This window comes from Macaca thibetana, chromosome 9 (assembly GCF_024542745.1).
Source record: "Macaca thibetana thibetana isolate TM-01 chromosome 9, ASM2454274v1, whole genome shotgun sequence".
Taxonomy (NCBI): domain Eukaryota; kingdom Metazoa; phylum Chordata; class Mammalia; order Primates; family Cercopithecidae; genus Macaca; species Macaca thibetana.
In genome coordinates this window covers 95,851,500-95,877,679 of record NC_065586.1, presented here as the reverse complement: position 1 = coordinate 95,877,679, position 26,180 = coordinate 95,851,500, and the positions used below count along the sequence as shown (strand labels likewise).

Genomic DNA, 26,180 nt, shown 5'->3' with positions numbered 1-26,180 from the left:
TTTTTTTTTGTAGGTATGATAATGGTATTGTGTCTATATTTTAAAAATAAGTCCTTCTTTTAGAGATACATACACAGTATTTATGAATGAAAGGACAAGATCTCTGAGATTTGCTTTAAAATAATCAAGCAAGTGTGAGGGGAGTGGGTTTATAGATGAAACTAGTTAGGGCATGCTGATAATTCCCGGAGCTGGGTGAAAAGTTCGTAGGGGTTCATGATAGTCTCTATTTTTCTATATGTTTAAAAACTTCTACAGTAAAGTGTCAAAAACAAAACAAGCTATTTAGGGTGAATAAATAGAAATAGAGGTTCAACAGAGGACCTGAGAGGGACAGGAGGACATGAAACAAAAGTCATGTGACACAACTGGCCGAGAAGCAGGAATCCATCACCTCTACCAGGGTTTGCGAAGGTCAAGAGAGCCGCTGCTTCTGTCCTTACCCACAGAGAGCCACCTACGCTCAGATTCTCACCTTAATTCCACTAAGAATCTCATTCATGATCTTTAAACGTTTGTCTTTATTCTTCATATTTTTGACCTGCCAGGAAAAAAGCAAAAGAAAAACAATATACGCTTCCATGAGAGAGGGCTCAGGTTTGCTGCAGACGTCAGGCCTCACTGCTACTTTGTGACTGTCACTTAGTAAGAACTTGAGGTGCCCAGTGATGGGATTCACCACCCTCCACTCTCTTTGCCCACTCCGTTCCTGCTACACCCATCTTCTTTCTGATCCTTGCTTGTGCCAAGCTTGTTTCTGCCCCATAGCCCTTGCCTGACTGTACCCAGCTCCCAGGCTGTTCTTCCCCTGCCCTTCCCAAGGCTTTCTCCTTTACAATCAGGCTTGTGTCATTCAGAGTTCAGCTTAAATGTCCACTCCCCAAGAGGTCTTCCCTGAACTCATTGAAAATAGCCACCCATTCACTCACTATCTCATCACCCTGTTGAATTCTCTGTATAACACTTATCATGATCTGATATTTTTCTTCTTTGTATATTGCCTGTCTCTCCACCATCCCACCAGGTAGAATGTAAGATCCATGAGAACAGGAGCCCTAACTCACTACTGTGTTCTCAGAGAAGTAAGATATGCAAGAAATATTTTCAAAACAATTATTTGTAACTTGAATGCAAAACAAATGAGTGAATAAATCATATACATTGTCAAGTCCACCCACCCAACCTGTGAATTCTGGCAGGACTGAGGACACTGTCCACATGGAACCCTCCCACCTGGTGGTAGCGGGATGATTGCCAAGGCTCAGGCTGAAATTTGGATCACTCAGGCGACTGTTCTCTATGGTTGATTTAGATTGCTGTAACGGAGAAGCAGGGCCCCAAATCACTGTTACTAGGGCAGCCCAGCAGAGCAAGAGGGAAGAATTAGGTGCAGCATCTCCGGGGCAGCCCTTCCTTCTCCAGTCAGGCTCTTCCCTCTAACATGAATGCAGGGGAGTGTATATAAACCCTAAGAGTCATCAGAAGATGAAAAGGGAACTCAGAGAAAGCCAAGTACACTTGAGATGGTAGAAAGTCTTCTACCAGCTTTGACTTGCCCAAACTCCCATTAAGAATTAGAGTAGAGTAAGAAAAAGGGTTTACACTTTAAAGAAAGCATATATTTTTCCAGGTGACTCTTTCTTTACCTGAATGGTCCTACTCTTGGTGGACAGTATCGCATTAATTGGGATTACAAGCACCATCACCCCAACACCTGCTAAGACTGAGGGTCCCAACTCTCTCCATAGGAAGAAGATGGATAAGACAATCTGTAGAACACTTGACCACAGCAAGTGTATGAAGTTGGTCACATCCATGAGCTTCTGGGCATCCACAGACATCAGGTTCACTGTTTCTCCAACGGTGTACTCCTTCCTGGCCAAGTTGGATAGGGTCAATGCCTAAAGATAAAGATTGAAATTGGGACCCAATGACAAAGCCAGGGATACTAGGGAGTAGAAGAAGCAGCTCAGGAAGTGAGATTACAATGGAAGGATGTGCTCCATATGGACATAGCTTCTCCAAGGCACTGTGACTTCTTGCCTCCAAATCTTATACATGGTGTTCTCTCATTCTTGACCACTCTTTCTTCCTATTCCCACCTTCCTCCAACCCTACACATCCACACACTTCTTTGCCCAAAAAACTCCTATTTATCCTTTGGTGTCAGCCGAGATGTAAATTCTTGTGAGAAAACCACCCTGACTACAAAGTTGGGATTAGATACTCGTCCTGTGTACTCTCATAATATCCTGAGCTTACCGTTGTCATTACATTCATCACAATGAACCATAATAACCTTGTTTTTTTTCTGTTTCTCCACTAGATGTAAACTCTGTGAGGATGAGGGCATCTATCTATTTCAATACTATATTATGTGGCACATAGTAGAGAATCAAATACTGAAGGATGGAAGAAAAGGAGGGATGGATGGATGGAAGGAGAGAGGGAGGAAAGGAAGGAGGGAAGCAGCATGTATTGATTTTGACCTCAGAAGCTTTTGATATGGCAACGTTATTTGGAGTCATACTCTTATGAAGAGGTTGCAACAATTCCCAAGAAGGACAGAGAATTTAGAATGAAGAGAAAAACTTCAGACTTCATACTTTGAAGTAAAATGACTTTTCTAGGCCGGGCACAGTGGCTCACACCTGTAATCCTAGCACTTTGGGAGGACGAGGCAGACAGATCACCTGAGGTCGGGAATTCAAGACCAGCCTGGCCAACACGGCGAAACCCCATCTCTATCAAAAATACAAAAATTAGCTGGGCATGGTGGTGGGCGCCTGTAATCCCAGCTGCTCGGGAGGCTAAGGCAGGAGAATTGCTGGAACCTGGGAGGCGGAGGTTGCAGCGAGCCGAGATTGTGCCACTGCACTCCAGACTGGGCTACAGAGCGAGACTCTGTCTCAAAAAATAAAGTAAAATAAAAGACTTTTGTATTGTCAGGATTTTTCAGGCACTGTCTAGATGCCTGGTCTTGTAGTATGGGCTTCCTGTTCTCATGTTAGAGAGGTCAGGAGGTTGATAGCCACAAGTCTGTCACTTGCAACAATGCCTTGCACAAATGTATCAGAGTACTGAAACCAACTTGCACTATGCCACCAAGGCACCATCTGGAGTAGGCTGCATCTTTCTATAAGAAGGAGAGCCACCTTGTAATTCCCAGAAAGACAGTGTACGGGCTACAAGTGGCCCATGCTACTTCCATCTCCTCCTAGAAGCACTACTGCCATCTTAATCCACCAATACATTCTTTGGAACATATCAGGATTCTTGGCTGTACAGTAAAAAGAGGAAAGTTTTCTAAAATGTTGGACCACCAAGGTTCTAGAGGAATCAGCCCACTGCTATGCCTTCCTTTTGGTATGGAAGAGGGAAAAACAAAAAACAACTAACAACATCTAATTGCCCTTCAAGGTAATCACTATACATTTCTATTTTCAGTAAATTTAGTCCCAGTACATATCTCAAAATAATAAGAGCTATTTACGACAAACCCACAGCCAATATCATACTGAATGGGCAAAAACTGGAAGCATTCCCTTTGAAAACTAGCACAAGACAGGGATGCCCTCTCTCACCACTCCTATTCAACATAGTGTTGGAAGTTCTGGCCGGGGCAATCAGGCAGGAGAAAGAAATAAAGGGTATTCGATTAGGAAAAGAGGGAGTCAAATTATCCCTGTTTGCAGATGACATGATTGTATATTTAGAAAACCCCATCGTCTCAGCCCAAAATCGCCTTAAGTTGATAAGCAGCTTCAGCAAAGTCTCAGGATACAAAAATCAATATGCAAAAATCATAAGCATTCCTATACACCAATAACAGACAAACAGAGAATCAAATCATGAGTGAACTCCCATTCACAATTCCTTCAAAGAGAATAAAATACCCAGGAATCCAACTTACAAGGGATGTGAAGGACCTCTTCAAGGAGAACTACAAACCACTGCTCAACGAAATAAAAGAGGACACAAATGGAAGAACATTCCATGCTCATGCATAGGAAGAATCAATATCGTGAAAATGGCCATACTGCCCAAGGTAATTTATAGATTCAATGCCATCCCCATCAAGCTACCGATGACTTTCTTCACAGAATTGGAAAAAATTACTTTAAAGTTCATATGGAACCAAAAAAGAGCCCACATTCCCAAGACAATCCTAAGCCAAAAGAACAAAGCTGAAGGCATCATGCTACCTGACTTCAAACTATACTACAAGGCTACAGTAACCAAAACAGCATGGTAGTGGTACCAAAACAGAGATATAGATCAATGGAACAGAACAGAGCCCTCAGAAATAATACCACACATCTACAACCATCTGATCTTTGACAAACCTGACAAAAACAAGAACAAAAATTAATTCAAAATGGATTAAAGACTTAAATGTTAGACTTAAAACCATAAAAATCCTAGAAGAAACCTAGGCAATACCATTCAGGACATAGGCATGGGCAAGGACTTCATGTCTAAAACACCAAAAGCAAAGGCAACGAAAGCCAAAATTGACAAATGGGATCTAATCAAACTGAAGAGCTTCTGCACAGCAAAAGAAACCACCATCAGAGTGAACAGGTAACCTACAGAATGGGAGAAAATTTTTGCAATCTACCCATCTGACAAAGGGCTAATATCCAGCATCTACAAAGAATTTAAACAAATTTACAAGAAAAAAATCAAACAACCCCACCAAAAAGTGGGCAAAATATATGAACAGACACTTCTCAAAAGAAGACATTTATGCAGGCAACAGACACATGAAAAAATGCTCATTGTCACTGGCCATTAAAGAAATGCAAATCAAAACCACAATGAGATACCATCTCATGCCAGTTAGAATAGTGATCATTAAAAAGTCAGGAAACAACAGGTACTAGAGAGGATGTGGAGAAATAGGAACACTTTTACACTGTTGGTGGGACTGTAAACTAGTTCAACCATTGTGGAAGACAGTGTGGCAATTCCTCAAGAATCTAGAACTAGAAACACCATTTGATCCAGCCATCCCATTACTGGGTACATATCCAAAGGATTATAAATCATGCTGCTATAAAGACACATGCACACGTATGTTTATTGAGGCACTATTCACAATAGCAAAGACTTGGAACTAACCCAAATGTCCATCAATGATAGACTGGATTAAGAAAATGTAGCACATATACACCATGGAATACTATGCAGCCATAAAAAAGGATGAGTTCATGTCCTTTGTAGGGACATGGATGAAGCTGGAAACCATCATTCTGAGCAAACTATTGCAAGAACAGAAAACTAAACACTGCATGTTCTCATTCATAGGTGGGAATTGAACAATGAGAACACTTGGACACAGGATGGGGAACATCACACACCTGGGCCTGTTGTGGGGTTGGGGAGAGGGAAGGGATAGCATTAGAAGATATACCTAATGTAAATGACGGGTTAATGGGTGCAGCACACCAACATGGCACATGTATACATATGTAACAAACCTGCACATGGTGCACATGTACCCTAGAACTTAAAGTATAATAATTTAAAAAATCAATCAATAAATAAATTTAGTCCCAGTAGCCCTTGTCTGGGGACAACTCCTGGCTTTGTGATTGTAGGCATTGAAATTATCTAAGCCTTATTTTTCTCCATAAAATAGGGATAATGTACTTATTTCACAGGGCAATAGCCCTGTGAATTGATAGTAAATGTAAAAAATGTTTCATAAGTAGTGAAGCATTGTCTAAACATATAAATTAGTAATTTTCTTCCACTCTTCTAATAGTGATATTTATTTGAATAAAAGTATCATTGAGGGTTCCATTTTATAAATCTCTTTATTGATTGTAACAGTTGCAAAACCTGGAATATTAAGAATCAAAATAGTGTGAATGAATAATCACAATTATGAAAAAATTGTAGAAGTGTACTTTACTAGCAATGGCTGAAATAGGCTGGTTAGTGACCTCATAACCTGTAAAGCAGCAGAAACTCAGTATCTCCAGAAGGAATAAGGAGATTGTAAAAATCAACTGGAGGAAGACAAATTCCAGTAGGGGGGTATCTGGGAGTTCAAAGGACGTGACCAGACTTCTGACCTAAAGACACTTGGATTATCTGCCACTGTCTCTCAACGAGCCAACATCTACTCAGGGAAGACAAAGACAAAGTGTTGTTTCTAGAGAGGAAAGCAAAGGAGAAAAGTAGGAACTGTAATAGAGAAGTCACCATGATGGAACTTTGCCGTGATGGAATAAAAAAAGGAAGAGAGTCAACTAGTGTTCCGACCTATAAAAAAATTGGAACCCATCTCCTCAGGGATGAATTTTCTCCTCAAGTCTGTAGTCACTGATCATAACTACTGTATTTTCATTTCTTAAGGAACAAAATGGGACTTCATCTTGGTATGGAGGACATGAGGAACATACAGTTGCCTTGAGAAAGTTAACCCTCAAAAACAATGTATCGGCCAGGCGCTGTGGCTCATGCCTGTAATCCCAGAGGTGGGCGGATCATGAGGTCAGGAGATGGAGACAATCCTGGCTAACACGGTAAAACCCCGCCTCTACTAAAAATACAAAAAATGAGCTGGGCATGGTGGCATGCGCCTGTAGTCCCAGCTACTCAGGAGGCTGAGGCAGGAGAATCACTTGAACCCAGGAGGCGGAGGTTGCAGTGAGCCAAGATTGCACAACTGCACTCTAGCCTGGGCAACAGAGCAAGACTCCGTCTCAAAAACAACAATAACAACAACCACAACAGAAACAACAACAAACCACCACCACCAACAACAAAAAAAACCAATGTATCAGAGGGAAGATGAACAAAATCATCTTAAGGAAAAGAAAAAGCTTCCAGGTCTGCAGAACTCAGTAATCAGCATGAATGTATTTACAAATTGAAAAAAGAAGTCAGGCCGGGCGCGGTGGCTCACGCCTGTAATCCCAGCACTTTGGGAGGCCGAGGCGGGCGGATCACAAGGTCAGGAGATCGAGACCACGGTGAAACCCCATCTCTACTAAAAATTACAAAAAAAAAAATTAGCCGGGCGCGGTTGTGGGCGCCTGTAGTCCCAGCTACTCGGGAGGCTGAGGCAGGAGAATGGCGTGAACCTGGGAGGCGGAGCTTGCAGTGAGCCGAGATCGCGCCACTGCACTCCAGCCTGGGCTGGGCGACAGAACGAGACTCCGTCTCAAAAAAAAAAAAAAAAAAAAAAAAAAAAAAAAAAAAAGAAGTCAGGCAGAGGAGGGTTGGGTTAGCGCTAAAGGTTAGAAAAAGAAGTTGCTAGGTGAAATTTGGTCTGGGGAGATGGAGCTCCGGCAAGATTGCAATTTGAGATGGATACAACAGGTCTCTGAGCTGGGTTTCATTAAGTATTTGAGTTGAATGTTGGTGGTTTTAAGAGTTTGACCCTTCACCAGCTTCTTTTCTGACCTTATATTCTTTTCCAAGGCATTTTACCTTGTCAAGAGACGCAGGAAGAGGTGGATGGGTAGCCAAGCCTTCAGGACTGCAAGGTGGATCCTGAGCACCAGAACAGCTTGCAAGCTTCTCCCTGGGGAGTACCTTTTCCCTCCTGGCCTCTCCACCCATTGTTTGTGAACACACTTCTCATAATCTAATTTCCAAAGAAACATCTAACGGAGGCTGTATGGTCAAAATTAAGTGTTGAGATGAGTTATCATTTCCATCACATTTTCCTCAACCTTGGAATCAATATTCATATTTACTGAGGGGATTTTCTTTAGTGATACCTGCCATATTCTGCTTACCTTCTTATATACAGAAGCCATGATAGCTGTCCGCACTTTTACACCCAGCATGAAGCACAGCTGGAAATAACACTGAAGGCAGAAAGACTGAATGAGAGCCGCAGCGAATAAGAGGATTGCACAGAGATATCCAATCCACAGATATGTGTCACGGTCACTTGCAAAGGAGATCAGCAATCTGCCAGAGAAAAGCCAAGTTAGTTATATCCATAAGGCCTCCGAGAACACCTCTCCCCTCATGCACAGCCAGCTAGACTACGCCACCTTTATACTGTAGGTAACAAAAGTGACCAGAATTGTCCAAAGCCTTTGGAAGACCTAAGCTCCACAGTTTCACCAGTGTCCTTTTTGTTTTGTTTTATTTCTGATACAGGGTCTCGCTCTGTTGTCCAGGCTGGAGTGCAGTAGCAGGATCATAGTTCATTAAGCCTCGAGCTCCTGGGCTTAGGTGATCCTCCCACCTCAGCCTCCTGAATAGCTGGGTTTCAAGCATGTGCCATCACATCCAGCTAATTCTTTTCTTTTGTAGAGATGGGGTCTTGTTATGTTGACCAGCCTGGTTTCAAACTCCTGGCCTCAAACAATCCTCCTGCCTCAATCTCCCAAACTGCTGAGATACAGTCATGAGCCACCATGCCTAGCCTGGCGTTCTTGCTTTTACTTGGAGATGAGCAGCAAGAGTGTAGGGTTTATAAGCCATGGCTGTGAGAATGGATAACGAAAGAAATGCTCCACATAGCTGCCACTGCAATGCTTTGTCCCTGTTTTTCCCTGCAGGTGGTTCATTCCATAGATCGTGGCAGATTTTGAAGTCTTGTCAAGATTAACCCGAACCGCCCATGGAAGGCTGTGACAGAGAGATGAAGTCAGTTACTCTCCAGGGGCATGCTGCCCACCCCTTGGGCCTGGCTCAGCCCTTAGCAGTTTAACAAGAAAGAGCCCCTAACGATTACCCGGCCCCCTGTGAGGAGAGAGACACGGAAAAGAGAGAGGCTAAAGTACACATCATCATACATCTTGAAAACTGCCTGCAGTCTTCATGAACACAAGGCTAAGGTGGAAGAAAATGATGAGCATTTTTACAAAATGGGAATTGAAGAAAAGTTCCTGCTTGCATACACGGGGCAAAAAGGAGGGTGGCAGAGGAGGCCCTGAAAGGACCATCTAAGGCCTGAGGACTCACTTCAGCAGCTGAGGACTCACAAACGTGAAGATGTCATTCACTAGCTTCAGTAGGAACGATTTCAGGAGCACTGTGTAGAAAGTTTTGAACAGAGCCTTGATCAACCAGGATTTTGGAACATCTTTTTTGGTCCCAGACTTCTTTTTTTTCTTTTTAATGTCATCCTAGGTACAAAACCAAACAACAGTGTCCACAGAGTTATGTCTGTTCCTGGCCTGAGCAGCTTCAGGATGGTCAGCCTGTGAGCCCCGTGGCCTTCTATGTACAGGTTTTGATCGTCTCTCCCTGGTCTAGTTGCTTCTGCCTTTCTAGCTGCCTGCACTGATCCACTCTCCCACTGCTAATTGATACTTGTAATCTATTTGGGGTTAGAAAACCAGGCAACTAACCTGGTAAGAGTACCATGTAAAAACAGAGACCCATCTGCGTGAGGGCCTAAGGGGCAGTCCTGAGAGCGAAGGGCCTGGGCATGGTGCTGAGAGGCCCTTTCAGTTCTTTTCATGCTTGTGGTTGCTGTGAGATGTTATGGGTTGAACTGTAGCCCTACCCCCAAAAGCTATGTTGAAGCCCTAACCCCCAGTACCTTAAAATGTGCCCTTATTTGGAAATAGGGTCTTTGCAGATGTAACCAAATTAAGATGAGGTCACAGGGGCCCTAATGTGGTATAACTGGTATTTTTACAAGAAGAGAAGAGACAGACACAGGGAGAAGATGGTCCTGTGATGGTGGAGGCAGAGATCAGAGTGATGCATCCGGAAGTGAAGGAACGCCAAGGGTTACTGGCAAACACTAGAAGGTGGAAGAGAGGATTCTCCCCTCCAGGTTTCAGTGAGAGCAAGTCTGCTATCTTGATTTCAGCCTCCTGGCCTCCTGAGCTGGGCACAGTACATTTCTGTTTTAAGCTATCCAGTGTGGTACTCTATCATGGCAGCCCTGGGAAACTAACGCATGGGGCATTACAACTCAGTCACCAGCCTCTTTGTCTATGCTTTGGCCTCCTCATTACATCCTCCTGAGTCTCATCTTGCCCCAAATTCCAGCTTCTCAGCCTACCAGTGACACTCTCTCACAATGTCTTCCACTGAGGTCCCATCTGATGGGTTTCCCTTGCTGGGACAACTGCCCTGGCTTCCCTTCCAGCTTCTACTCTTGCCCCCAACGATCCATCCTCTGGGGAGTTGCCCAAGTAAGCTCTTTACAACATGAATCCAATCTCATTACTCTCTGCTCAAAACCTTCCACTGGCAATCAGACTTCAGATAAAGTCCAGATTCCTTATTGTGGCCCACAAGGGTCCACACAGCTTAATCCCTGTCCACTTCCTTGAGCCCATCTCACCCCATGCGTACCCTCTCCTGGATCTTCTTGCCATTCCCTGAGTAAGTCAAACGTGTTCCCCTCTCAGCCTCGCATGCCTGCTCCTTCTGACTGGAACACACTTCCCTCTGACTGTCCCTCGGAGGGCCTGATCTCATCATTTGAGTCTCTGTTCAGACATCATCTCCTCTGAGAAGCTTCCCCTGTTACCCTGTCTAAAGTCGCACTTCACTCCAAATACACTACTGCTTTATTTTCTTAATAGCTATTATTACTTTCAAAGAGTAACCTATATATGGGCTTAATATATATTTTCTAGCTCTCAAAAGATGAGCACTCTTTTAGTGCCTGGAATGGTCACTGACACACAGTTGTGTTCAATATTTTTCAAGTGAATGAATCAACAAATTGGCTGCTCATGCTAATTTGTACCAAGGTGCAAAATCTAGAAATGCTAAGGTATTATTTTTTTGAAAACCGTATTTCATCATGGAAAATTTCAAAAGTACTCAATCTTGGCTCACTGCAGCCTCTGCCTCCCGGGTTCAAAGTGATTCTCCTGCCTTAGCCTCCCAAGTAGCTGGGATTACAGGTGTGCAACACTCCACACGACTTCTTCTTTTTTTCTGTTGAGACGGAGTTTCAATATTGTCACTAGGCTGGAGTGCAGTGGTGCGACCTCGGCTTACTGTAAGATCCACATCCCAGGTTCAAGTGATTCTCCTGCCTCAGCCTCCCAAGTAGCTGGAATTACAGGCACACACCACCACGCCTGGCTAATTTTTTATTTTTAGTAGAGACAGGGTTTCACCATGTTGGCCAGGCTGGTCTCGAACTTCTGACAGGTGATCCACCCGCCTCTGCCTCCCAAAGTGCTGAGATTACAGGCGTGAACCAATGCACCTGGCCCCTGGCTAATTTTTGTATTTTTAGTAGAGACGGGGTTTCACCATGTTAGCCAGGCTGTTCTCGAACTCCTGACCTCAAGTGATCTGCCCAACTCAGCCTCCCAAGGTGCTGGGATTACAGGTGTGAGCCACTATGTCCAGCCACTGTGCCATCTCTCTTGATCAGGGCTCTTAGCCAGGAGTTTGAGAATATAGATGGAAAATAAATTATATATATGTTTAGAGACATAGTCTTTCTCTGCCTAGGCTGGAGTGCAGTGACACAACCATAGCTGACTGCAGCCTCAAACTTCTGGGCTCAAGTGATTTTCCTGCCTTGGCTTCCCAAAGTGCTAGGATTACAGTTGTAAACCACCACACTTGGCCTAAATTATATATTATATTGTTATTTGTAATAGCATCTAACTGAAATCTAGCATTTGGAAATCCCATGTTTTCTTTTCTTTCTTTCCTTTTTTTTTTTGTTGGGGGGGATGGAATTTCGTTCTTGTCACCAAGACTGGAGTGCAATGCTGCGATCTCGGCTCACAGCAACCTCTGCCTCCCAGGTTCAAGCGATTCTCCTGCCTCAGCCTCCTGAGGAGCTGGGATTACAGGCATGTGCCACCATGCTAGGTAATTTTTGTATTTTTAGTGGAGACAGGGTTTCACCATGTTGACCAGGCTGGTCTCAAACTCCTGACCTCAGGTGATCCACCCCCCTCAGCCTCCCAAAGTGCTGGGATTATAGGCATGAGCCACTGCGTCAGGCTGAGAAATCCCACATGTTCTCATAGCTCACTTATGCTTATCACTACTTTGAAATTATGGTCATTGTTAGACTCATCACTAGATCTTGTTATTTAATGCATTAATAATGAAGTCTATGTATTACTAAATTATGCACTTGTTTTTTAAATATTTTGGTAACTATATTTCAATATATTTGGTTTTGTTTAGAATCCAATGTCTTTCATTTTATTTTATGCATTTAAAACACTTCCCGAGAAGGGATTCATAGATTTCACCAGCCTGCCAAATGGGTCCCTGCAACTATAAAGGCCAAGGGTGTCTGCTCCAGATCCTCTGGTAGCCCAGGCCAGCTATTTCACCCCTTACCCTCCAAACCTGCCTCCAACTTTTGCTTTTCCTGTCCTACTGCCTCCTTCCTCTTCTCCTGTGGGACTCCCAGGCTACCGAAAACAAATCCCCCTCCTTCTTCTCCTCAGCATCCCAATCTGCCCACTGGAGGGCTTGGATTAAGTTGGTCTGTAAGTTTTAACACTCTCTGACTCTAAGTAGAAGAGAAATGGAGGTCACAGGAGGCATTTTAAAAAAATTAATCTTTCGGTTGGGCATGGTGGCTCATGCCTGTAATCCCAGCACTTAGGGAGGCCAAGGCAGGCAGATTATGAGCTCAAGTTCGAGACCAGCTTGGCCAACATGGTGAAACCCCATCTCTACTAAAAACACAAAAATTATCTGGGCATGGTGGCTCACACCTGCAACCCCAGCTACTTGGGAGGCTGAGGCAGGATAATCGCTTGAACCCAGGAGGTGGAGGTTGCAGTGAGCCAAGATCACACCATTGCACTCCAGCCTGGGCGACAAGAGCGAAACTCCATCTCAAAAAATAATAAATAAATAAAATAAAGAATCTTTCTGTCACTTTCAGAGGAGTGAGAGAATAAGGATACAGACAACCCATACTCCAGGCTTTCCTACCTGTCATACCAACTGTAGGTAATGCTACTCAGAAACGAAGCTGTGGATGATGGATTCTGAAAGACACAAAAAAATTGAAAAGTAAACCAGTTGGAGACAGGAACTGCATGGGACTCTGAAATCTGAAACTGATTTTTTAATGATATAATGTTGTGCTAGAAACTAGATATGATGTTAAAGTCAGCTTATCAACATGTGTTTATTTGGAGACCCTAAAGCCACTAGTAGAATGATAATCAGATTTTCTGGCATAGATACATGAATGAGTTAACTATGCTGACAATTGGCAGGTGAAAGTAAAAGTCAGCATATTAATACTCTCATCACTATCTGTTTCCTTGTCATAAAATGGTCTTGTGGGGCCTCCATGAGACTCAGACTTCTTAAAGTTATATTCATTAAGATATCATCCAATTAAGTAACATATGAGATGGGCATATTTAGAATCTCACATTTGATGACTCATTATTTTCTGAAAATGCTGAAAAGATCAGGATCAGGATCTGGAATCCATAAGAGATGAAGAACAGGCAGGAGTAGGCCAGATTAGAATTGTCACCCTATGAAGAAAAAAACAAAGAGGAAAAAATGAGCCTTTTGTCCAAATGAAGTCTACATGGCCCGTATATATCAATGCTTGTGATTAAAGCCTATGATCAAATCCCACTAGTACAATTCGATCCCGGAGCTCAGTTTGATGTCATTTAATCTTAGAAGATGCCCCGTGGTACCTCCTCGTGTCATCCACTCTTTTTTCCTTACCTGCAAGAGTGTCCGGATCAGAGTCTGAAATTGGAAAGTGCCACAGAGTATTGAGAGAACCCAGAATAGGGACAGGAACCAGGAGTTTTTCTGTATACACCATTGTCTGCTGTATTGGATCAGCAAAACCAGGAGCTGGAGAGAAATTCACATGATGTTCTGAAGAATACTGCCACTAACCGAGGACTCAGGGGAGAAGGATGTCAGAGAACATGGGAAGAAAGAAAGGAGGGCTGAGGGAGGAGACTGCCGTGACTAATCTGGCCAGGTAGAGAGCACACAGATGTCAGGTTGAACATTTCCCCGCCATGACATCCAGCTTTTTCTTTCAGTGCCTCATCTCTCTCCATGGACCACACTTGAGTGGGATGCTGGCCAAGAACGTAGAAGGTCACTATCTGCATTTTAGTGGAGTTACTTTGGGAGCTAGAAAAACCTTTCCAAGATGCACGAAAATTAATTTCAGACATTACAGTAGTAAGGTCGGAAGACAGGTTCTAATTAATTAGGTGCAAGGTGTCCGTAGCTTGATTTTCTAATATAAGATTAAGCAATTAATTTTAAAAAATTGCCCTATATCATCTACTTTAGATATAATAAATTAAATGTTGATTTCCTAGACCTAGTGCTGTGCTCCTAAAACAACATTCTGGTGGGGAAAGAGCCATGATTTATAACATTTGCCCAGCGAGGATTGTGCCGAGCACATGGTCTAAAGGGACCACTGCTACTGAGACCCAGCTGACACTGCTCTGCCTGAATGTAGGTTTGCAATTGCCAGACATTCTGATTTTTCAATAAAGTTTGAAAGTTCAAATAATTATGCGTCATTAGTTGCCACTGAATTGATGGCAATTAATTAAAGTGTTATTTAAACACTGTCTAGGCCCATCCCCCGAAAAAAATGCCTGCAGGAGAGACATTAGTTTTTTGATATCAAGTTTATAGAAACTCTAAGCTCACTGATCCATTGTTTAGAGTCATCAATCAATTTAAAAATACTATTTACAACATTTAAAATATTCTTTTACATCAAGAATATTAGCTCTCCTCTGTGACCCTTAGATGGCAAGATATGTGGACATAAGATATACATCTTAGTCATGAAAGCTAATACTTAACCTAGGGAGAAGGCTCTATACATTAATGCTCAAATGAAGATGAAAAGCTAAAATTAGTTTCACCCCATTCCAACCAAGCTTTGCCTCACTATGGATCCTGTGAAAAAGACAGATGACCTTGGAATTAATTTCATCCCCAAAGAGTACATTTCAGCTAGATGCCTGTGGGTAATGAAAAGGGAAACACAGGGCAGAAGTGGTGATAGGTCTTACCCATGTGCCTAGGTAGAGGCTTGGATTGGTATATCGAACAGCAGGGACTGTGGCTTGTCCAGAGTCTTCTGTGAGTACAAGGGCCAGCTCTATGGCTGCTAGAATAAGAAGAAAACCAACAAATACCTGAGAAGGGAAAAAGACCACTGTTAGGAGGATATCATTCTTTATAAGGCTCTTAAAACATAATGGTTTCCAGTGATGGATAAGAAAAATGGTATACAGCGATTCAGATAACACAATAAATATTTCTGGAATGAATGGATACATACAGTTCAAGTGATAGAATAATGTTCAAAGTATGCCATGATCATTGTTTTTGAGGAATGCTGAGTGTGAAGTTTTAAAATATGTCTGCAGACTTTTTGATATTCCTTTCTTCAAAGAGCAGAGCTTAATTCCCCCTCCCTTGAGTGTGGGCTGGGGACTTAGGGATGTACTTCTGGTGAACAGAAAATGGCAGAAGTGACAGTGTGTGACTTCCAAGGCTAGGGCATGAAAAGCAATGCGGATTCTTTCTCCTTGTTCTCCGTCTCCGATTGCTCACTCTGGAGGAAGCTACCAGTTGGGTCATGAGAACACTCCAGTAGCTCTTTGGAGAGGTCCGCTTGGTAAGGAACTGAGACCTTCTGCCAACAGTCAGTGAGAAACTGGGGCTTCCTGCCGCCAGCCATGTGAGAGTCATCTTAGAAGCAGGTCTTTGAGCCCTAGTCAAGCCTTCACATGCCAGTAGCCCCAGACAGCACATACTAACTTCAACCTCATGAGAGACCTTGAAGCAGAACCTGGGTAAGCTGCTTCCAAATTCTTGACCCACAGAAACTGTTAAGATTTAAAGAATCCTTTTTTAGCTGCTAAGTTTTGGGGTATTTTGTTATACGGCAATAGAAGGTACTAGGTTTTAAAGGCACTATTCCGTTTCTTAGGCCATAGGTTTTTTGTTTTTGTTTTGAGACAGAGTCTTACTCTGTGGCCCAGGCTGGAGTGCAGAGGCCTAATCTCAGCTCACTGCCACCTCCACCTCCTGAGTTCAAGTGATTCGCCTGCCTCAGCCTCCCGAGTAGCTGGGATTACAAGTGTGCGCCACCACACCTGACTAATTTTTGTATTTTTAGTAGAGACGGGGATTTCACCATGTTTGCCAGGCTGGTCTCAAGCTCCTGACCTCAGGAGATCTGCCTGCCTCGGCCTCCCAAAGTGCTGGGATTACAAGCATGAGCCACCACACCCAGCCCCAGTCTTGATCCCAGATAATGCCAGTCAATATTTGTCCTATGAGCTCAGAAGACATGATGATACACATTATACTGTTTTAAAGGCCCACATCCCCACCTATCAGGAGGGAAAATTACTGCCTCCACTGAGGAAATATACCAGCATCTTAGCCACCAAAACGAAGATATTTATGCGGCACCATCTCCCCTCCCCTCATCCTTTTATGCTCCTACCCATCTACCCTTATTCATTCTTTTAAGTCTCATTTATCTGGAATGTCTCAGGCAGAGATAATGGGCCCTTTGTAATGAAAACCAGCCAAGGAAGGAGATGAATGCACCTTTACTTTAACTAACAGGATCAGTGCTATTATTTAGTAAGGAGTAGAGTCAGAGACATGTTAATAACTGGAATGCATTTTTTCAAGTATATAATACGCTACAGGGTGTTTTCCCCACAAGATACTATGCGGTTTTGGAAAAAAAAAATAGCTTTATAGGTGGTACGTTATGGTTGCCTTTAGGTAAACTAGGAGGTAAAAAAGAGCAAGCTAGAGCTAAGGCACCTGCCGTTGGAGATGACTAGAGGATGCTAACCAGCAGCCTACTCCCCAGGCTAGGGAAAAGGAGGGGGCCTTGCCACAGACTTATATATATTAAACTCATACAATGGATTTGAAATACACTGAGCAATTTATATCAAAAAAGACCAGTTAACTTTATAAAGAACTTCTACAAAGTAATTTTAAAAAATACTCTAATAACTCAATGCAAAAGAAGAGTATATAATATAAATGGATTTTTAAAAAAACACAAAAGGCTTTAAAACGTATGAGAATATGCTTAACCTCATTAATATGAGAATACAATTTGAAAGTATAATGACATACCACTTTTGCCTAACCAACTAGCAAACATCAAAAAATGTGATACAAAGTTGGTGAGACCGAGGAGAGCCTCTTTGGAGGGCAGTTTGCACTGTCTATAAAAATTATGAGTTCACGTATCCTTAACTCAGTCATTTCATTTTTTTGAATTTATCCTATAGATGCACTTGAATACACAAGTATATACAAAGCTGTGGATTGCAGCATTGCTTATGATGCAAAATATTAGAAACCAATGACACTCATGGCATATAGGGCACATAAATTATGGTACATTCAAATAACAGCATCTCAAAGAATCATTACAAAGAAAGAAGCAGACTTTTGTGGGATTGAGCTGGTTGTCTCCTGTTAATGTGGAGGGGACTGACTTCATCCTGGCTTTTTGATACTTCTACATTTGGAGAAATTTTACATATTTCTCTAAGATCTTCTACCTAGATACTTAAATCTTAAAGCCTTAGCCATTTTTACAGTCCAGCTCTTTAATTTTCCCCCACCTTTTCTTTCTTTTTCTTCATCTTTTTCTTTTTCTTTCTTTTTTTTTTTTTTTGGTATGGAATTTTGCTTTATCACCGAGGCTGGAGTGTAGTGGTGCGATTTCAGCTCACTGCAACCTCCACCTCCCGCGTTCAAGCGATTCTCCTGCCTCAGCCACCCAAGTAGCTGGGATTACAGGTGTGAACCACCATGCCCAGCTAATTTTTGTATTTTTAGTAGAGACGGGGTTTCACCATGTTGTCCAGGCTTGTCTTGAACTTCTGGCCTCAGGTGATCCACCCACTTCAGCCTCCCAAAGTGCTGGGATTACAGGTGTGAGCCACTGCACCTGCCCCTCCCCACTCCTTTTCAATAACACGAGTGTGAGTCCATCCTGTCTCCAAAGCCTGCCTTATTCCAAAGCATCCAGTTCTAGGGACTCTTTCATCAATGCCTGTGACTTGTGGCCCTGATGAAAGTTATCCATCCTTGCAAAAGACATCTGAGGAGGTGTCCCACTCAGAGGCTCTCTCCTCTTCCTTCCTCTGTGAATCTATTTATTCAGGAAAGCCCTAATTCTTCCACTAGTCTCAAAGTAAAACTACCCACTTCTGCAGAGAAGAGCACAGTGAAGAATGAAGATAAGGTCTAGGAGAAGAAACAGCAGACCAGATTCATGTTCTCTCCAGCCCAGTTGTGTGTAATTAATGATGGATTTCAGAGATAGAAACACTGCAGCCTCTAGCAGCTGCAAGAACTTTACAATACCCTGAACCTTAGCTACAAACAGCATATGAGCTAGTTACGGAGAATGAAATCTAAGAGGTGGTAGAAAACCAACTGACCAAAGAATAAGTAACAGTATGACTCAGGGCTCAGCATCTACAGAATACCCAGGCCTCTACTCTTCCTACCGCCTGGGATGCCTGGGGAACACATCTGGAAGCCTTCCAGTGTGGATCAACCATTCCTGGAAAAGTCAGACCTGACACACAGAAGACTAGAACAACCAGTCCCAGAACAATCGGTTTCATAAATATGGGGAGGAATCTTGGTAGTCCTGCATGCAGCTCCAGCAAAATTCTCCTGCCAGTTTTTGAAGGCTGTCTTGGAAACTGCTGGGGAAAGCTATGATGTAACACAGCAAACCACTAAGTATTTCAGTGCTTCACAAATCATAGATTTATTCTTAAATTACTCCCTGAACATGCAGCCTGAACATGTGTTGAGATGAATATATTAACTCAATTTCAGTCTGGGTAGTGGCGGAATCCTTCCTTTTTCCCTCCCTCCCTCACAGGATTTTTCTTGTTTTACAGCTCTGTATTCTGCCTTGATAGGTTCTCATTGTACCTATTGGGTTGATTTTGGGGGTGGGATATGACTGAAGTCTAATCAAAGAGGTTTCAGTAACCTTGGCTGCTGTATATGACACAATAGATGCCTCTGGCTATAGATAAGTAGATACAATCTCGTTGGTGTATCTTTAGGATTTAGAATCTAACTTTAAGAATAGGAAGTAAAAAGTATAAAGATGAAGGATTATTCCTACTTTGTGGGATTGGGGGGCTTTTACTGATTTAAAAAAACTCAATTGTTCAGGTGAACGGTTACACTATAATGCACTTCACTGATTTCCTCAGCCCCTTTTAGCTCTGTTTTACCATGCTCCCTAATTTGTTCGTTACTCTAACATTAATGGAATGATGTTTTGTATTTTGTCGCATCATGGTGGTATCAGTACGAGTTTGGCTGCTTAGGTACAAATGAATAACATATCCATCAAAAAAGAGAAACACGCAGATTTTTATGTACTAAAATGGAAGGAGCTCTAAGTCACAGAAAAGCACATATGGGACACTAGCATTTGTGTGAAAAAAATATATGTACGTAGCTGTTTGTAAAAGCGCAGGCTATTTCTGGAAGGAGATACAAGGAACTGGTATCAATGGTTATCAACTAAGACAGGAATGAGTGACTAGAGTACTGTGTACCCTTCTGTCCTTTTCTATTTTGTTTTATTTTATTTTTGAGACAGGGTCTAGCTTTGTTGCCCAGGCTGAAGTGCAGTGGTGTGAACATGGCTCACCGCAGCCTTGACCTCCTTAAACTCAAGTGATCTTCCCACCTTAGCCTCCCGAGTAGCTGGGACCACAGGCACATGCCACCATGCCTGGCTAATTTTTAAAAAATATTTTTTGTAGAGATAGGTTTCACCAAGTTGGCCAGGCTGGTCTCAAACTCCTGGGCTCAAGCAATTCTCCCACCTCAGCTTCCCAAAGTGTTGGGATTACAGGCATGAGCTACTATGCCCAGCCCCTTTTGTACTTTTTGAATTTTGTGACCCTCTGAGAATTATCTGTTCAAAAGATAAGTTAAATACACTCACACCCCCATTAAGAAAATAAGGAAGTGATATGAATAGACAATTCACAAATGAAATATACTTAACAGATTAAAAAATCAACTGCATTAGTATTCATAAAAATGCGAAGTAACTCAATGAGATGTCACGTTTGCACATAAAAGTTGAAAATAACTCAGTGCTGACAATGGTGCAGGCACATGCACTTTAACACATTGTTGGCAAGAATCTATGTTGGCAGTCTGCCTGGGCGACAGAGTGAGACTCTGTCTCAAAAAAAAAAAAAAAAAAAAAAAAAAAAAAAGGAGTGAAATATCGATACATGGTACAGCAATGGTACAGCACAGATAAACCTTGAAAACATTGTGCCAAGGGAAAAAAGCCAATAAAAAAAGACCACATATTATATAATTCCATTCATATGAAATGTCCAGAACAGGGAAATCTATAAAGAAAGAAAAGAGATTTAGCGGTTGCTAAGGATAATGGGAATGAGGAGACGGGGTTAAAGAGAATGAAATGTTCTAAAATTGACTGTGGTGAAGTTTGCACATATGTGCTAATATACTGAAAAAAACGGAATTTTTTTTTTTTTTTTTTTTTTGAGACAGAGTCTGAAGCTGGAGTGCAGTGGCGTGATCTCGGCTCACTGCAACCTCCACCTCCCAGGTTCAAGTGATCCTCATGCCTCAGCCACCTGAGTAGCTGGGGTTACAGGTGTGTGCCACCGCACCAGCCTAATGTTTTTTTTTTGAGATGAAGTCTTGCTTTGTCACCCATGCTGGAGTGCAGTGGCATGATCTTGGCTCACTGCAAGCTCCGCCTCCCAGGTTCAAGCAATTCTCTGCCTCAGCCTCCCAAGTAGCTGGGATTACAGGCATCCACCACCATGCCCGGCTAATTTTTGTATTTTTAGTAGAGACGGGGTTTCACCATGTTGGCCACGCTGGTCTTGAACTCCTGACCTTGTGATCCACCTGCCTTGGCCTCCCAAAGTGCTGGGATTACAGGCATGAGCCACCACGCCCAGCTGAATTTGTTTGTATTTTTAGTAGAGATGGGGTTTCACTGTGTTGGCCAGGCTGGTCTCAAACTCCTGACCTGAAGTGATCCACCCACCTCAGCCTCTCAAAATGTTGGGATTACAGGCGTGAGCCACGGCGTCCAGCCTGAATTGTATTAAATGGGAGAGCTGTATGATATGTAAATTATATCTCAATAAAGTATTTTGTAAAAGAGTTAACTAATAGCTTTTATTAGGATGGGATATTGGTTTGCTCATTAACCAGCTTCTTCTTGGAAGCTCCAGAAAGTGGAAGAAGCCTCCTAACTTGATTGCTTCTAACCTCAAACAATGACTCAAATCCAACGGTACTGAGAATGTTGTTAAATGTGCAGAGTTGTTCAATGTTCAGAATATTCAAAGTCTAACATACGTTTCTTTCCTTTTTTTTTTTTTTTTAAGAGATGGGGACTCACTATGTTGCCAGGCTGGCCTCTAGTGATCCTATCCACCTCCAGCTTCCAGAGGAGCTGGGATTACAGGTGTGCACCGCTGAGTTCAGCTCTAACATACTCTTAAATCTACCACTATTCCTAGAATGCATTTAACACCAACATTCAACAAATGTTGAATTCCATCTGAGTGTTTGAAACATGCTAGGTCCTATGATGGGCACTCAGGTCAACAAAGGAGACAGTGACCCTGCCCCAAGCTCTGAGACTGTTCTTTTTCTAATCAGAATCCAACAAAACCCACGACCAACCCTGACCTCAAAGTGTCAAGGTGACGACCACTTCCTTTGGCCAAGCTCTTTCCTCCTTTTAAGGTTCCAGATAACCTGAGTCATTGTTAGGTATGTTCGTAGAACAATGGAATCTAGTTTGCCTTTCTAAAAACCTGTTGAAAGATAAGGACTGACAGAGGCTGGGTGCGGTGGCTCACGCTTGTAATCCTGGCACTTTGGGAGGCCGAGGCAGGAGGGATCACTTGAGGTCACGGGTTTGAGACCAGCCTGGCCAATATGGCAAAATCCCATCTCTACTGAAAATACAAAAATTAGCTGGGCATGGTGGCGTGCACCTGTAATCCCAGCTACTTGGGAGGGATTGAGGCATAAGAATTGTTGGAACCCAGGAGGCAGAGGTTGCAGTGAGCTGAGATCATGCCACTGCACTCCAGCCTGGGCAAGAGTGAGACTCCATTTAAAATAGTAGTAATAATGATAATAAAGACAGATAGAAAAAAAAAAAAAAAAAAACTAGTGAAAGGAAGCAGATGGAAGATTTTCTGAGATAATTTTACTACCTCAAATGGGGGTCTTGGGTTCCCACAAGACCCCTCCCTGAGTGAGTTGGTGCAGCTGGCTGAGGGCTCCTCCCCTCCTGGCCCCTCCTGGGCCTCTCCCACAGACCTGTCCTTTCTGTTATTTCCGTACTCGTGCTTGTCACTGTGCACACTCACTCTTCCTCCCTCTACTGTGAGTGATCATCCTGACTCATCGAATACGTGGGGAAAATGGAAACCTTATTTCAGATCCAAGTTTTTGAAGATGAGTGATAGTTGGATTGCCTCAGTGGGGCTGGAGATCCATTATCTAGTTCATTTTCATGAGGTAGGTGCCAACTGAATTACAGTCCACCGATTTATTAGAGCTGTTTAAAGACAGGTGATCCCGTGTTCATTTCTCAAATGCTATAAAGATAATTTGATTGATTATATGCCCTTTGTGTTTAGGGAACCCAATATCCACAAGAATTAAGAGTCACCATTCTTAATCAAAGCTACTTTGATTTAAGAAATGTGGCAAGGGACCCATGAGAATTAGGGTAGATGGAGAGAGGGAAACCCAGAACCTGGCTCTGCCTGAGATAATGGCACCTGGGACAGCTGCTTAAAGACAAGGAACAGGACACTAAACACCAAGAAAATATCTCCACTGTACACCAAGGAATTAGAGTTCAGAAACAGTGGTGTTATTTTACCTGCTTAGCGAGGTAGAGTTTGGTGATAGAGGATCTCTTGGTCCTGGATTTATACACGTGGAGAAGCTGCCAGGGGGCCAGGAGCCATAGGAAGCCCAAGGGAATCCACACCAGAACAGTTTGCTCAAAACAAAGTGGCAGGTCTGCCTCTGGACTGTCCAGGAATGAGGAATTCTGGAGACCAAAGGGGAAGGATTGTTGTATACATGCATTGTGAAGACAGAAAACCATCCTGCACCACATCTCACTGCTTCCAGACAATTTAAACTCAACTCCATATCCATATCCAGCCTTACCCTTTAACTATCCATATTTTCCTATTTGTGCACATTGATACAAATTCACCATTTAATGACAAATGTAGTTACTTTCTGGCCAACCCACCCTCTAAACACCTGTCTTCTTGTGATTCTCAGTGAATTTCTGTACCAGCTATCCTGAGTAAACCTCACACTGCATTTGCCAAATTATAGGATGAAGAAGGGCTGTTTCCCAGTTTAAAGGAGAGAATAGTTCTCTGGGATATAAAAAATTATTCAAGTTTCTAGTACTAACTGAACTCAGTGGCAGATATTCAAACATGCAGGCGCCATGCAGGGAGAATGCTTAGTCACACTGTAGCATTTACCCTCTGATGGCCCAGAGCGCTTACATTAAAAACCTGTCCAGTTCAGCACAGCAGGGACAACAGCATTGTTGGACAGAAGGCTTACTACCAGCAAGTTTTGTGCAGTCTTTGCATTCTGCGATAAATGGAAGTGTCTTGTGAAGTGGAAGTTGGGGGGTGGGAGGTGGGCACCAATTCTTGTCTCTGAGTCACATGAGTGTAGATTTTTCTCTTCCCATAAATAGTTAAAATTTGTTTTATATGGTTATTTGTACAGACTCTTCAAAGAAATGGTTGCGATGCCATGACCAAGAAAGTTGGTCAGGTAGTTAGTACTCAGAAAGAATTCTCAAGAGATGGCCTGTCTAGATACTGCAGCCCATGAAGACCCACCTTGCCGTGGTATACACTCCTGACCTTGAGGGCCTTGGGACCCAGGTCCTTTCTAACACACGAGGTGCTGCCCAGGTGCTCTGCTATCTCATCCTTGCCCCTCTCACCTCTACATAAGGTTATCAAATGTTATAATTCAGAAGAATCACTTAAGATACTTAAACTATTAATTGCCCCAGGTTATTCCGATGCTGAGGCTAGGAGTTTGCAGATGACACTGTCTCACTAAATCCTTACCAAAATCACTAAATCTAAGGTCCTTTTTTGTTTTCTATTCCACTAGACCTTTGATACTGTTGATTGGCCTTTATCTTGAAATTTTTTGCTATCTATGACTCCACAATGTTACACTGTTCTTGTTCACCCTCTAAGTGGTGTCTCTTCTTTTCCTTAAAAACAGTGTTACCCGACTCCAGTTGTTCAAAAATTATTTCAGTACTCATGATGCCCAAAGTTGCATCCCTAGACTCAACTTCTAGTCCATATCATTAGTTGCCAGTTCTTCTAGAACTTATCATTATCATTTCAACATCAACATGTCTCAGCAAGACTCAGTCACGACCTTCTCTTCCTTCTACTAGCAAAGTATGCAACAACAATTCTCCTTCCTCACACTGATAAAATTGGAAGGTTTTTACCTGTTTCTTTTTAGAGAAGGCAATTTTGCAACTAGCTAGTACAAGAGTCTGAGATAAAATAAACATATGACAGAATAAATTGCATTACCTTTCCCAGATCTTATATCCCTTATATTCTCTGGCGATATTATGAATTATGCTTTCTAAAAAGCCTGAGCTTTAGACCAACTGCACCTCTAACATTTCTGGATCTTGTTGGTGGCCACCCTAAGTTAACTAACTACCACTTGTTCTGAGTCTGAGAAGAGTCAATATGAAGATAAATGTAATTTCTCACCCAAAAAGTAGAGTTGCAGAAGTCCTCCAGCATGATTCCTGGACTGCGTCTGGAACGAAGACTCTTCTATTAATATGACTGTGTTGTTTCTTCTTTACTTGTTTCCTCAGAGAAGGTGGAACAGGAATTATCTACCATTCTGATGTTCTGTGTAAAGGATGACCTTTCATCCGAACCATTTAATCGTTAACCTTGCCTAGATGCATGTTACGTTGAAACAGTGGATGGACATGTGACTAAAAAGCCCTAGGGACAGGGAGACTCACCAGTTCCCAAAGTACAAGAGGCCTCTGGAGGAGTGGCCGTATATGAAAGGAACCACTGAAAGATGTCAACAGAGCTGGCCAACAAGTCAGGAGTGCACACTCTTTCATTTTCCTAAGGACATATGACCCACAAAGGGCAGCATCAGTGGAGGGGCAGGCACCCCTAAATGTGCAGTTTCGCTTCTGTTGTAAGATCTTAGAGTTTACAGAAATGTGAAATATCCTTCTTCCTTCGATTTTTAATTAAAAATAGAGAACCTAAAACATGGTTTAAACATGATATAAACTTTGTGTGAAGAAGTCAGGTTATAAAATAGCTTATCCAGTGTGAGCCTATATGTTATATACATAATATAGGCTTTCAAAAGGTCTATTTGCCTGAGAGGTAGTATGCCAAATGGGAATGAAGCCTTTGCCAGACATTGTAAATATGATATCATGATAAAACATCAGGGCCAGAGGAGGGGGTGATTCTGCAAACAGAGTGGTGGCATCAGTCGCCAGAAACTGTCATCGACCCAACCTTTTATTTTTTATTTTTATTTTTTTTCGAGACAGGGTTTTGCTCTGTTGCCTGGACTAGTGTGCAGTGGTGCCATCATGACTCATTGCAGCCTTGACCTCATGGGTTCAAGCGATCTTCCTGCCTCAGCTTCCTGAGTAGCTGGGACTACAGACACATGCCAACAAGCCCAGCTAATTAAAAAAAAATTCTGTAGGGACGGGGACTTGCTATGTTGTCCAGGCTGGTCTTGAACCCCAGGCTTCAACAATCCTCCTGCCTTGGCCTCCCGAAGTGCTGGGGTTACAGGCATGAGCTACCATGCCCCACCTGACCCAACCTTTTGTACTGTCATTTAAATTGCTTAAAGAACCAAGCAGTATGTGACCATGATATCATGAAAAAAGTACACATAACCACCCATGCAGTATCCTAACTAAAAAAACTGGCCCTAAATCTGGTCAAATTCTAGATCTAACTACCAGATTATAAGAAACACAGGAACATGCTAAAGGACTCCACGGGAATGCAATTGTCAAAATCCAGGATGTGGGAGAGTCTATGGTGCAAATGACTCCATTTCTTAACAAATAAATTAAA

The 26,180-nt window shown here is 42.6% G+C and overlaps 1 protein-coding gene across 1 annotated transcript in view; it reads right to left on the bottom strand.

The window, feature by feature from the left end:
- ABCC2 (ATP binding cassette subfamily C member 2) overlaps positions 1 to 25,302 on the bottom strand; it is a 60,580-nt gene extending 35,278 nt beyond the window's left edge. The window contains exons 1-11 of the mRNA XM_050803135.1: positions 24,813 to 25,302; positions 22,898 to 23,071; positions 14,967 to 15,092; positions 13,633 to 13,767; positions 13,323 to 13,430; positions 12,871 to 12,926; positions 10,291 to 10,390; positions 8,941 to 9,104; positions 7,758 to 7,935; positions 1,647 to 1,901; positions 476 to 541 (exon numbers count right to left, since the gene is read on the bottom strand). Coding sequence (XP_050659092.1) covers positions 476 to 541; positions 1,647 to 1,901; positions 7,758 to 7,935; positions 8,941 to 9,104; positions 10,291 to 10,390; positions 12,871 to 12,926; positions 13,323 to 13,430; positions 13,633 to 13,767; positions 14,967 to 15,092; positions 22,898 to 23,071; positions 24,813 to 24,845 — 1,395 coding nt within the window. The 5' untranslated portion in view covers positions 24,846 to 25,302. The remainder of the gene's footprint in view (positions 1 to 475; positions 542 to 1,646; positions 1,902 to 7,757; positions 7,936 to 8,940; positions 9,105 to 10,290; positions 10,391 to 12,870; positions 12,927 to 13,322; positions 13,431 to 13,632; positions 13,768 to 14,966; positions 15,093 to 22,897; positions 23,072 to 24,812) is intronic.
- Positions 25,303 to 26,180: the final 878 nt, after the last annotated feature.